We start from the raw sequence: 12,949 nt of genomic DNA, 5'->3' as shown, positions 1-12,949 counted from the left end.
ATTATTCCTCATTTTAGAACGTCACTTATTCCTTTTCTCCACAGATGATGCCTGTGTTACTCAGGATTTTGTGTCTATCTTCGGTATAAACCAGCATCTGCAGTTTCTTCCTACTCTTCATTTTAGATGAGTTTTGGGCTATCTTTCCATGCCTGCCAATTGAACAGCAAACTAGAGAAGAAATACGCTTTAAAAAGGAGACTGAAGGTTCATATTCTCCATGGTTACAGAACATGTTCAAACAAATGTTTTTAATATGTCGGTCAGACCATTGTTGATTTAGTTTTATTCTCTGGAGGAAATAATGAAGCACGCATGTGAAGGCCGTAACACTTTTTTTGATCAGCCATGATCATATCGGTGCATGCTCGAAGGGCCAAATGGCCTACTCCTGCACCTATTTTCTATGTTTCTATGATAATGTGGTAAGACTCCCACTGTCCAGTTTTTCCAGATGCTAGAAATGTGAAGCAGGAGGACAGGACATGGGGTAGAGGGGCTTGCTGTAATGGAGGGCATTTGGGACTTGCAACTCAGAAACTTATTGAATGGGCAATACAATATTCAGGTAATATGCAGGTGTCAGTGTGAGTTGGGTGTTGTAGCCAAAGAATGCAAGACAAATGATGAATTTATCTGGCAGGTGCCCCAATTTGGCATGGCACTGGACTGCCCAAGATGTCCCTGGAATGCCAGTGATCCTTACTTCTAGGATGATACAGTCCATATTTCCCCACAGCGCTTCAAAAGGAGTACTGCAGATTAGTTGATACTCTGCATCCCTCCAAAGTTATCGGCTGAGTTTCCAGGCAATACCTGCTTGTTTTGCAATTCTAGCTCTGCTTCTAGTGTGAATTACACTGCAATTTCACAGTGGCAAGGCTAGAATTTCTACTTTCATGGGTTGGACATGTATGAATGCTCTCATGGTTTTAGTTTTGTTTTCTTTTTGCCTTGGGAAAAGACAAAGACAATTCAGAGTTCCAATCCAACAGAGGTCCCCTCTCCCACCGAAGTAAAGGATTGCTCCCTTGAACCAAGAAAGTCCACCTCTGCTATTCCCCAGGGAAATCCCCTGGAATTGGAAAGGGAAGCAATGCTGAGTCCTTAGTGCATCATTGCCTTGTGAGTGAAGCTGACAAAATATTTTATCCATGAGTTGAATGAGAATGTTGTTGTTGAAAACGTATACGTATGTACTCTCCTCCTACTACTCTGAATAGTTTTAACATTGGGGGAGGTACTAAACGAGTACTTTGCATCTGGTTTCACCAAGGAGAAGGATGTGGAGGACAGTGAGATCACTGTGGTGAATACTAATATGCTGAGGCAGTTTGAGATCAAGAAAGAGGTGGTGTGGGGCTCTTGAAGTGCATTAGTTTAACTTAGCATCATGTTCAACACATACATTCTTGTGATGTACTATTCTAAAACAACACATGCTGGAGTAACTGTCCTGAACTGCTATCTACCTCATTGGAGACCCTCGTACTAACTTTGTTCAGACTTTACCAGCTATATCTTACACTAAATGTTATTCATATTATTCCCCTTATCGTGTATCTGTACACTGAATGGCTCAATTGTAATAATGTATGTTCTTTCCGCTGAAGCTTTTGTTAGCACGCAACAAAAGCTTTTCACTGTACCTCGGTCCACATGACAATAAACTTAATTAACTAACTCAGCAGGTCAGGTTGCATCTCTGGAAGACATGGATAGGTGATGTTTAAGATCGGGACTCTCCTTACCCAACCCGAAACATCACGTAGACAAGTCCTCCAGAGATGCTTCCTGACCTGCTGAGTTACTCCAGCACTTTGTGTGTTTTTTTTTGTAAACCATCATCTACAGTTACTTGCATCTCTGTGTACAGACAAAAGTAAAGTTCCAAGTTCTTAAAAACTTACTATTAATTTGAAAGATTTCCAAGCATAACACAAAGTGCCAGGGACCCTTCTTCAGATCTTCTTCACCCCGACCTGAAACATTGCCTGTTCGTTCCCTCCACAGTTGCCAACTGATCCGCTGAGTAACTCCAGCACTTTGTGTTTTGATCAAAATTTGATGACAAATTTGAAACATAAAATGTATGAATTCAATTATGCAGCCTGGCCCTTAAGCAACATGTAGTTTATAGGACTACAATCCACCATAGACACCAATAACAATGATTGATATGTGTATTGGGACCTTTTTGACTAAAAGCAAAGTACTGTCCTTCGGTTATGGCATCCTGTGGGCATATTTATTGAGCACACCCTACCCCGTTTCTCTGATTTCTATTCAATCCAAGATGGAATACTGATAACTGCGACAAACAGAACACACAGCATAGATTTTGGCAAGGATTTATTATAGCTTGTGTTCAGATAAATGTTACGACGCTTGCTTACCAGAAGAATTATTTTTAAATATTGATTTTAATAATACTACAGTGATCCAATGATTTGTTCCTTTACATACATCAATATTTTGACTTAATATCATCATATTTCATATCATTTGGTCTGTTCATATTGAGCCAGAAGACTAGTTTTAACTTCAAAATTCAGATTGATATTAAGTTAAAATAATGTACCATCTTTGAAAAACCTCCATATCTGACAGTAATTATATCATTATGAGTATTAACAATTTCTTCATAAATTTCAAGTTCAAGTTTCAAGTTTACATTATTGTCACAAGCACCAATTGATACTGTGAAATTTGGGTTACCATACAGCCCTACGAATAAAATAGAACACAACATACGATATTCCCACACAGCAGAATCAATGTTTCCTACTGTGAGGGAAAGCAACAAAGCTCAGTCATCCTCCTCTTTGTTGTTCGCCCACGGTCGGGGCCTATTGCGGCCTCTGCAGTCGCCGCTACGGTGGCCCGATGTTCAGGCCCTCTCCCCGGGATGATCGGAACTCCGACGTCCGGAGTTCTCCAGCTGATCTCCCTTTCTGTTGCAGAATTCAGCGTCTGCATCTCCTGTGTCTCCATTATTAGGCATTTATGTTAATCAGCCCATCCTCTATCCACCCAAATAGATTACCCTTGCACCGTAACAAATCAGAAGAGATAGCATATTATGATTTATATGCTAAATAGCATTCCTTGTTAGTAGGAAGCAAAATATTGTGTGACACTTGTTCAAAGTTGCTTCCTCTCTACATCATAACAGTGATTATATTTCAAGAAAAGTTGATTGTCTGTGAAGCACTTTAGGATATGCTGAATTTGTGAATGGCACTATAAAATGTCAGGCCTTTCAATTTACAGTTGGCTTGCAACCTTTTTGGTTGAGAAAGGGCATTGGCACCTCAAAATTGTGGCATTTGTCAACTTTGGCCATCAGTGATTGAATATGAAAAATAATCATTTGGATTAAATGTTATAATGTTTGCACTCATTGATCCCAAAACTATTTGTACATTGAGGAATCCATGATTTCTGAAACTTGATACTTTGTCATTTGTACACCACAGTAAGTTGTGTGTTTAAAATGCAGCTTTCAGCTGTGTAGTGTATAGTTATGCTGTAATTTATGTTATTGGACTATAACCCAAAATTTTTTTTTTTCAAGTTGATTACTTCAAAGGCTATAAATAAACCGAATGTTATTGTATTTACACACTACTTCTTTAGTGAACATGGTTGGGTTCTGGTGTTTTTTTCCTTTCAAGTATTCGGGTAGCAGGTTAATCTCATGTAAAGTAGTCTGTTTAAGGCAACATTGTCAGCAGAGAGGACTGAGCAATATCATGAGTATGTAATCCACGTTCATACACTCTTGAAGGTGGCTAGAATGTTTTAGACTAACATCAAAAGTAACATAAGATTTTAAAGCAATTATTTAAAAAATAAGCTTTAAAATTAGTTTTTTGGCAAGTCATGAAGTCATATAACATGGAAGTGGCCCCTCAGCTCAAATGCCCATACCAACCAAGAGTGGCCCCTCAGCTCAAATGCCCATACCAACCAAGATTTCCCATCTACAGTAGTCCCACCTACCTGCTTTTGCCCCATAACCCACTAAATCTTTCCTTCTCCATGTACCTTTACAAATGTCTTTCAAATCCTTTTCCAAGAGCAACTCCTCGTGAAGTTGCACAGCTTCAATTTGAATGAAACAACATTCATGAGTGACTCTGGGGCAAAGTTCCATTCATGATAAGGCTGTCAGGTTGACTTGACATATTTTCACGGTCATAGGATGAAAAATGTTTGAGTCCTTGTAGTTGAGTGGACAAAAACAATGGCACAATGAAATCAGCAAAAATATCTTTTGCAGTTAACATGCAGTTTTGAGATTCGACTAAATGCCAGAATTATAAACATTCTGGGAGATCATATTATCCCACTGGAGAAATAATGTTCTCAGGTTCTCTTCATAATGAGGAATTATGCAATTTATTTAACCAATGCGTTGAGTCATTTAAATGAGCATGATTGAGGCCATTTGTTATTTCTGATGTACAATGTGCACACTTACTGGAAGAGCTGATCACTAATTGTTCCAACTAATTTCATATTTTACCAACAAATTTTGTCTGTTATTCAAATTGATTATCGAAATGGAATTTTTAATAACTGCCAACACTTGCGCATATAAACATGATAAATGGAATTGCTTATCGTGAATTCACATCGACAAATTTGAGAAATCTTAATTCAGTAGTACTTGGTGTTTTTCACTATTACCCCTGGGTGCAAAGGAAAGATTGTTTTCTTATTTTGTTCGTTTTTAAGGTCAATCTTTTCAGGTCGATCAAAGTACTTAAACTTTGCACTCCTTCGTGCACACACTGGAGTTTGTAATTAGTTTAAAATTGATGCTTATAGTTATACGTTGTAATTGGAATGTGTTTGTATCTAATGAACAATTTTCTATCCATATTTTGCCTTAAACCCTTGATGTTTTTGAATCTGTCAGGCAAGTCGAAGACAATTATGATTATTATTTTATCATTTCAGAAGATAAATTGGCATGTTTTCTTTAATGTATTTGTTCGTATTAATTGACCAGTGGCAACTCTTTATCTGCCCTCAGGCTTTGAAACAGCAGCAGCAGAGAAAACAGTGCCGTCCTGGTTTAACAGTCTCCTCCAACCCAAGGCTGTTGCTGAAGTCTGTGAAAGCAACTGACCAAGGAGGGCCAAAGATTGGTATGCTTTACCCTGTTATTTCCCAAAGATGGACATTTCTTTTTTTGCGTAACAAAAAGTGAAGTATTATGTATATTTTCTTTCTGAATTAATTATTTTCCCCCATATGGTTTATTTATGTGTTTCAACAGAAATTACATATAAAATGTCCAGCTAAAGTAACAATTAAGTATGCAAAAACAGTGAATAGAAGAGGACCATTTGTTAACCTAAAGCTTGTGATCTCTGAACAATAATGTGTAGGTCAAATGCTGTTTTGTTGATGCTGTTTTGAGAGTATAATGAATGTATGCTCTCAATCATGCATTGTGTTTGTTAATGCGACCTTCATCTGCAAGCTGTCGGATCTAAATTGATGCAGGTGCAAAGTTTTAAACAATGCGAAAGAGTGAGTCTGTATGCCTTAAACCTGCTATGAAGTTATTAGTAACCAAAATTAGCTCAGTTTTACGAGTTTTACTTTCAGCAATAACTAAATTAAGATCCAAAATTGACCTCCAAGAGGTTGAATTAGATTCAATTTCATGACAGTTTGTTGAGTCGTTTGCTCTGTTAAACATGCCTTTTAAAGAAAACTAGACCAAGTATGCTCCCCCAACACAAGATTCCACCACTCACCCGTTCCCGCAACGCAGGCCATTCCCCCAACGCAATATTGAATGGCGGTGCTGGCTCAAAGGGCTGAATGGCCTACTCCTGCACCTATTGTCTTTTGTCCCAATGAAACCTCACGCATAGCCCCCAACTGCGCAAGCACGGCTCATTTCTCCTCATCCCCAGCACTCCCTCCTCCTCTTCTTCACCCTCCCTCTTCAATCCCTAGAGAGGGAGAAGGGTAGAGAGGGAGGGATGGGGGTAGAGAGGGAGGGGGTAGAAAGGGGGGGGGTAGAGAGGGAGGGGGAGGGGGAGAGAGAGGGAGGGGGGGGTAGAGAGGGGTGGAGGTAGAGAGGGGGGAGGGTAGGAGGGAGGAGGGTAGAGAGAGGGGGGAGGGTAGAGAGGGAGGGGGGTGAGGGGGGGGGGGAAGAGGAGGGGGGAGGGGGGTAGAGAGAGGGGGGGGGGGGGGGGGGAGAGGGGAGGGGGGGGGGGGGGGGGGTAGAGAGTAGGGGGGTAGAGGGAGGGGGGTAGGAGGGAGGGGGGGGGGGGGTAGTGAGGGGGGGGGGGTAGTGGTAGAGGGGGGCAGGAGGGGAGAGAGGGGGGGTAGAGTGGGGGGGGCGAGAGGGGGTTGGGGCGAGAGGTAGGGGGTAGAGAAGGTGGGAGTGAGGGGCATCTCCCTCCTCCATCCTCCGCCAATCTCCCTCTGCCACCACACTCCACACCCCATCTCCCTCCTCCTCATTTCCGCCATCCTCCTCCCCTCACTCCCATTCCCTGCCCCAGGACCTACGCCAAGGCCTGGAACTCAGCCTGGTTCTCGTATTCCAGCTGTCAGCTTGGCCACCGCCTGGGCTGCTATGGGCTCGTCCCTGACCCCGGACCCAGGCTCGTCCTTGGTTCCAGTGGCGGCTTCTTTTTCGGCCCTGGTCACGGCCCCACCCAAGCCCCGGGCTGGGTTCTCACTCCAGCTCCAGCACCACCCTCCCCGTCGGGATTCGGGTGCTGGCAGCCGCCACCACGCTAGTGCGCTGGAGTGCCCCTCCCTCCAGGAGTGCCCCGTCCTGCCTTGCGAGTCCATTGTGACGTCACTAGGGGTTTTTTTCTGAAATGGGTGAGTTTTCGGGCTGTTTTTAAAACATCAAATGATTAAAAAGTTCAGAAATATAGGTTGGAATGCGATGGGAAGATGTTTATCGCCTGGACGGCAAAGATGTGTGTAGAATGGGTGAAAATGGGAAGGCTGTGGCCTAGCGTTTGGAGGAAAATAGGAAAATTAACCAGATTATTTATCTCGCATGCGCACACACACACACACACACACACACACACACACACACACACACACACACACACACACACACACACACACACACACACACACACACACACACACACACACACACACACACACAGCCACCACAAGACAACGTTTTAGTATTATAGAGGTTGCTGTCAGAGCTAAATGTCTTGTTATAAATTAAGTTGAATCTTTTGCCTCTGTACATGGAGCACACATTGCAAGCACATGACTGAAATCACAAACTATTTATTTTATCCATTAAAATGAATGAATGGAAAATGATGAACTCTGTATGATTCCAGTGGATGGCTTTAGGTCATGATGCAAAAATCACTCCAGGCCGACACAGTGTAGACGGAGGCCATTCTGCCGATTGTGCCTGTGTAGATTTTTGTTGAACTGCCCTGCTGTCCCACTCCTCCTTCCCCATAACCAATAAATATTCACCTCCAAGTACTGACCTAGAACCATGTTATAATTGAATTAGCTTCCACCATTGTTTCAACTGTATTTGAGACTCACTGAAGTCAAACAGGGCTATAGTGATAGAAGATGTGGTGGTTAGTGGGACAGACAGAAGACAGAATCCCAAACTGGATTCCACAATGGTGTGTTGCATCCCCGGTGCCAGGGTCCAGAACGTCTCAGAACGGCTGCAGAGCATTCTCAAGGGGGAGGATGAGCATCCTGAAGTCGTTGTGCACATTGGCACAAATGACATCGATGTGAAAAAGATATGAGGTCTTGCAGAGTGAATAGAGGAAATTAGGCAAAAAGATTTTAAAAAACGGCATAAGGCAGCAACTCTATCGCTGCGACACCGTGCCACCCTCTGAGGCCAGTCAGAGAACCGGTTTCGATCCTGACTTGTTTCGATGGAAAGGGTCCAAGACGCTGGTGGAATTGCAAGCATGTTTGAAGAACAAGGCTGTGCATCAGTGGATATTTTTAAGGTAGAGATAGATAAATTCTTGATTACGTCAGAGGTTATGGGGAGAAGGCAGGAGAATGGGGTTAGATGGGAGAGATCAAACACGATGGGCCAAATGGCATAATTCTACTCCTATTCTTTGTGACCTTATGAGATCAGAAACGTGACCAGATCGGATTGGGGGGGGGGGGTCAAGGTGTTGCAGACTCGATCAAGGGATTTGTGAGCAGAAATGCAATAAGCGAGTTCGGGATTCCGAAAAACGCAAGGAATCATGGGATGTGTCAAAGGTAGAACGCTATAAATTCAAATTCAAATTAAAATATAAACTAAAATCAAACAAAGCGCTGTAGGTTCAGTGAGTATAGTTTGGGTCCGGGCGAAGGGGTTTGTCCGGGTGAAGGGGTGACTCGCAAGCGTTGCCACTGAACGGCCACTGGACCCCGTCCCCGGTCCCCGTCTCCCCCCACCCCCCCCCTCACTTGAGTGTCCCATCCCCACCCGGGGGGCGGCCGGAGAAATCCGGACCGCCGGGACACCAGCCCCCAGGCCCAGCGGGGAGAAACGCCAACCCCAGTTCACCTCAGCCTCTCCCGCCGTGCCAGCCGACAGCCTGTACCAACAACACCAGCGGCCTCAGACCCACAGAACCACAGCCAGCGCCAACTCCAGAGGAACCCGGTCACCGATGGGCCTTACGGTGACAAGCGCTAGTTCGCCCACGGCCTCAGCCGCTATCCCAAGTACAAGCCGTACCTTGCACGCCACCAGCTTCTGCCCCTACGGTACCCGCTGCCACTTCACCCACAACCCCGAGGAGGAGCGAGGGCCTCGGCCTCTCCTGCGCCAGAGCTCTAGCCTGGGCTCAGCCTCCTCCGCCCGGAGCTAGACTGGGCCGTGCTGCGGGCTGCCTTCAGCCCCGACCTGGAGTTGGAGCTGGCACGGACTCTGGACTTGGGGCTGGGCAAGGGAGAGGGAGGAGTTGCTGCTGCCACCAGCATCACCATCACCAACAGAACCTGTAGCTCAAGCGGGCGCCCAGCCTATCCATGTCCAGAAGGAGCCCGTCCGCAGACTCTCTCTCCGACCAGGATGACTCCAGCAGCAGCGACTCCGAGTCGTCCGTCTTCGAGAAGGGCCGGTGGCTGACCATCTTCAGCATGATCTCGGTGTTGGACTGATGGGAGGGGGGTGGAGGTGGAGGGCTGCTGGGGCCAACCCGGCGGATAAAGCAGGGGTTGCAAGTCCGGGGCCGTCCCGCCAGCCCAGGGCCACCCCGGACACCTCCGGACAGGGACGGGACACCGGGGAGGGGACGGGGATGGCCCAATAGCACCCACAGCGACGGAGAGCCAACCCCGACTACGACCGAAACACAAGCCTGCACACAATGCAGCACCACTATTGCCAAGACTTTTTATAGCTAGTGACCTCTGACCTGGGCATGCGCAGTCGGAATACCGAACTCGCTTATTAGATTACAGTAGGAAAGAAATGGTGGGGTAGCGGTAGAAAAAGCAGGTTTTCAAAAGCCATTAGCAACAAGAAGAGGGATGGAACGAACAAGAAGTCCTACATGCAAGAGATTCAACAGCTTGGATTACTGCAGCAAATGAATATGGGAGGTGACAGTCCATAAAGAAGCTGATTACGTTTGGTGGTTTATTTTTGTTACAATAATTAGCTTCAGGCATGGAGGCATTGCGCTGTGCCAAAGAATTTCAAATCAATGACTTTAAAATTGATATGAATAAACACCATTATCTGCCATGATGTCAAAGGGATTATATTTAGCTTGATCTTGAAACAACTTTATAATGTAAAAATGGCCATTAGGTTTCTTTGATGTGATGATATGCCTTGAGAACAAAGAGCAGCCTTGAGCAAATATAGAGATACATGTGCACACAGGCATTAGATAGACCAGATCTTGTTTGACTTGGGCATTTTTTTTAAATGTATTTGTCCTTTCTCGTTGTTGTGGACATGCAGCATTTTTTAAATCATAAAACAGAATATCACTTCTCACCACAGGCTGGGAAATGAAGCAATCTGATGGGCGTTCTCAGAATTCAACCTGCAGTTCATCAGCATCTGGCAAAATGGATCAAACCCTGTCTGGACTGGGCAGGAAGCCCTCTCAGAGATCTGAGAGGCTCAATGCAAGTGAGTTTGAAATGCATTTCTTTGTACGATGTACAATATGTTCAGTAAAAATTGAAAGCATCAAGGAAAGGATCACAGGAAAATATTCATTAAAGTTAATGGATCTTAGGTTACAAATGATTGAGCAGTAGCACACCAACAGTGTAGTTGAAAGGGCTGAAAGTCCAATTCATCCCTCTGATCAATGCATTCCTGGGACCGAAACAAAGAACCATTGCATACAATGTTTATTGTATAAGGCTTCAGCACAGTTAGTGGCAAATGCAATCCTGCTGTCTCAAAACTTCATTGTTGACTCGGCTGAAGTATTTGTTAAGAAGAATAATTACTTTGTCCAGGAAAAGGAAAATGGTCACTAAAATGTTTGTCAGAATGTGGGTTGTGTAAAAATGATAGCCAACTGTTAGAATATCCAACCTTAAGGGACTTCAAAATGTTAGTCCAGCTTTATGTTACATACAAAAATGCTCGTTATTTTTTTTTTTAAATACCAGAATGGCATATTTCACAACAAAGCTTTTAATTTTATTTGAATCACTATGATTTCTCGAAGTAGAGGAATACTGCATATGAAATGCATGGTTGCCAAAGCTAACCTACCAGACCAAATGCAACTGTAACGAGAGTGATGGCGAACCATAGAGAAAAAAAATAGTTTCAACCCATGTTCAGATTAGGTGTGAAATATCAATGAGCACTCGTAATATGAACATCTCCATCTTTCATGTTGAATTGTAATCCATTTTCCCATATTAGCCTCCATTTCCAGGAATAAAAAACAAAAGGGTCTTGAAATGTCACCTATCCATGTATCTGGACACACTCTGGAGAAAAGGGTGACTGTTCGGGTCAAGACACTTCTCTGGACTGAAAAAGGTTCTCAACACCTATTCTTTTTCTCCAGAGATGGTGTCTGTCCCACTGAGTTACTCCAGCTTTTTGTGTCTCTTCGGCTTAAACCAGCATCTGCAGTTCCTTCCGACGTATATCTAGAGACGCTGCCTGACCTGCTGAGTACCTCCAGCACTTTGTGACTTTTTTGTAAACCAGCATCTGCAGTTCCTTGTGACAACATTCAAAGTTATTTATTTAGTGAGTTTGAAGAGAAGTTAGTGTGAATTGCCCTGAGTTCAGTATGATTCTGGTAAATTTATGTATGTATTTCTTTAGCAGTTTGACCAAATTACAAGCGAGCATGGTTTCAAACATGTTAAAAAAGGTTTGTATATAAGCTATCAGGTCATCGATAGTTAGAGGGTTAATTTTACTGGGTGCTGTTTGTTTGCAACATCAAAACAAACAAGAATGTTTTATCAGTATTTTCTGAGAAGATCTTACGTGAATTCCCCAAAAGATCCGAACCAGAAGCAAATGGATTCCACGGTGCATGGTACAATCAACAAAATTGTGACCTGCAGTGCAATTTGCATGCAGTTTAAATGTTCTCCCTGTTATTGTCTGGGTTTACCCCCCCCCTACACCCCAGACATGGGTGCTTTCATTTCATCCCACATACCAAATAAGTATTGTTTGTTATGAATGAATGAATGAATGATGAATGAATGATTGAATGAATGAATACGTTTATTGGCCAAGAATGCACACATACAGGGGATTTGCCACCCCCCTATATTGTTATGTAATATGAAAATATGAACTGGATTTTAACATCAATTCAAACACATTTTTATTCAATTTTCAGTTGCATAGTCTGAACAAAGATTATTTTGGCCTAAAGACAAGATAAATTATTTTCAATGAAATGATTTTCCAGTCAAATCTTTAATATTTTATTCAATGAGGTTCAGTTCCACTTATGTTGCCCAAAGGGAAGTCACTGAATTTTACATGAACAGTGTGTGAACCCTAAGCAGGACGTAAAAGAATGAAAATGTTAGCAAAGATTAAAAAAAACAAGCAAAGCGATTTGATATTCAGGGACTCCAGCAGCAATAAGGAAAGATCACAGTATCAAGTAGTTAAACACTGAACATTAGTATGTATAGACTTCAGGTTAAATATTTTCAGTATATCCTCTTCATCATTTTCTGTTGAACCATATTATTTTCACTACTGTCCTAGCATTGTTTCTGGAACACACGGGATATTATGAGGATATTGTGTGAAATGTGGAAATGTTTAATTGAATATTAATGTTCTGGAGTTATAGTTCCCCGTAAGGTGTGTAAATTCAATACACTAGGTCACATCCATTTTTTTATGCATGTGATAGTTTAACCAACAGTCACATTAGAAACCATGCTATTTATGGCATGTTAGAGTGCAGGTCAAGCAGCAATAATTTAATTGTAGCTATGCTAATAATTGTTAATAGTGTTTGTACTGTGATGGAACAAGGCAAAAGCTTTTTGTCCACAAACGTGCAAGAATATCCGTGCAGTTTTGTATTAAAAAAATTAACTTCTATTATTGAAGAAGTGCGTAACAGTAATTGTAACATTTCTGATTTGTGTGTGTTTATCTGAAGGAAAGGAGGCATGGCAAAGCCTGTGGAATGCACTTCTGTTTGTGCCATGTGGAAACTGCAGGATGCTGCCGAGATCCTGGTTAGCCATGAGTGTTACAGTTGTACAAGATGTTGGCATTTGGAATATAGTGTTTAATTTAGTCACCCTGCTATAGGAAGGATGTCGTTAAGATGGAAAGAGTGCAGAGAAGATTTACGAGGATGCTGCCAGGAGTTGAGGACCTGAGCTAACGGGAGAGATTGGGCAGGCTGAGGGGTGATTTTATGGAGGTATATAAGATCATGAGGGAAATAGATAAGGTGAAAGTATA

General features: G+C 43.0%; 1 protein-coding gene across 1 annotated transcript in view; it reads left to right on the top strand.

The window, feature by feature from the left end:
- The window catches only part of LOC129697170 (putative Polycomb group protein ASXL2), a 176,782-nt gene that overhangs the window by 132,192 nt on the left and 31,641 nt on the right, over positions 1–12,949 (top strand). Inside the window, 2 exon segments of the mRNA XM_055635475.1 lie at positions 5,045–5,159; positions 10,019–10,150. Of these exon segments, the coding sequence (XP_055491450.1) occupies positions 5,045–5,159; positions 10,019–10,150 (247 nt within the window).

Source organism: Leucoraja erinacea, chromosome 5 (assembly GCF_028641065.1).
Source record: "Leucoraja erinacea ecotype New England chromosome 5, Leri_hhj_1, whole genome shotgun sequence".
Lineage (NCBI taxonomy): Eukaryota > Metazoa > Chordata > Chondrichthyes > Rajiformes > Rajidae > Leucoraja > Leucoraja erinaceus.
This window is presented reverse-complemented; position numbering and strand designations above follow the sequence as displayed.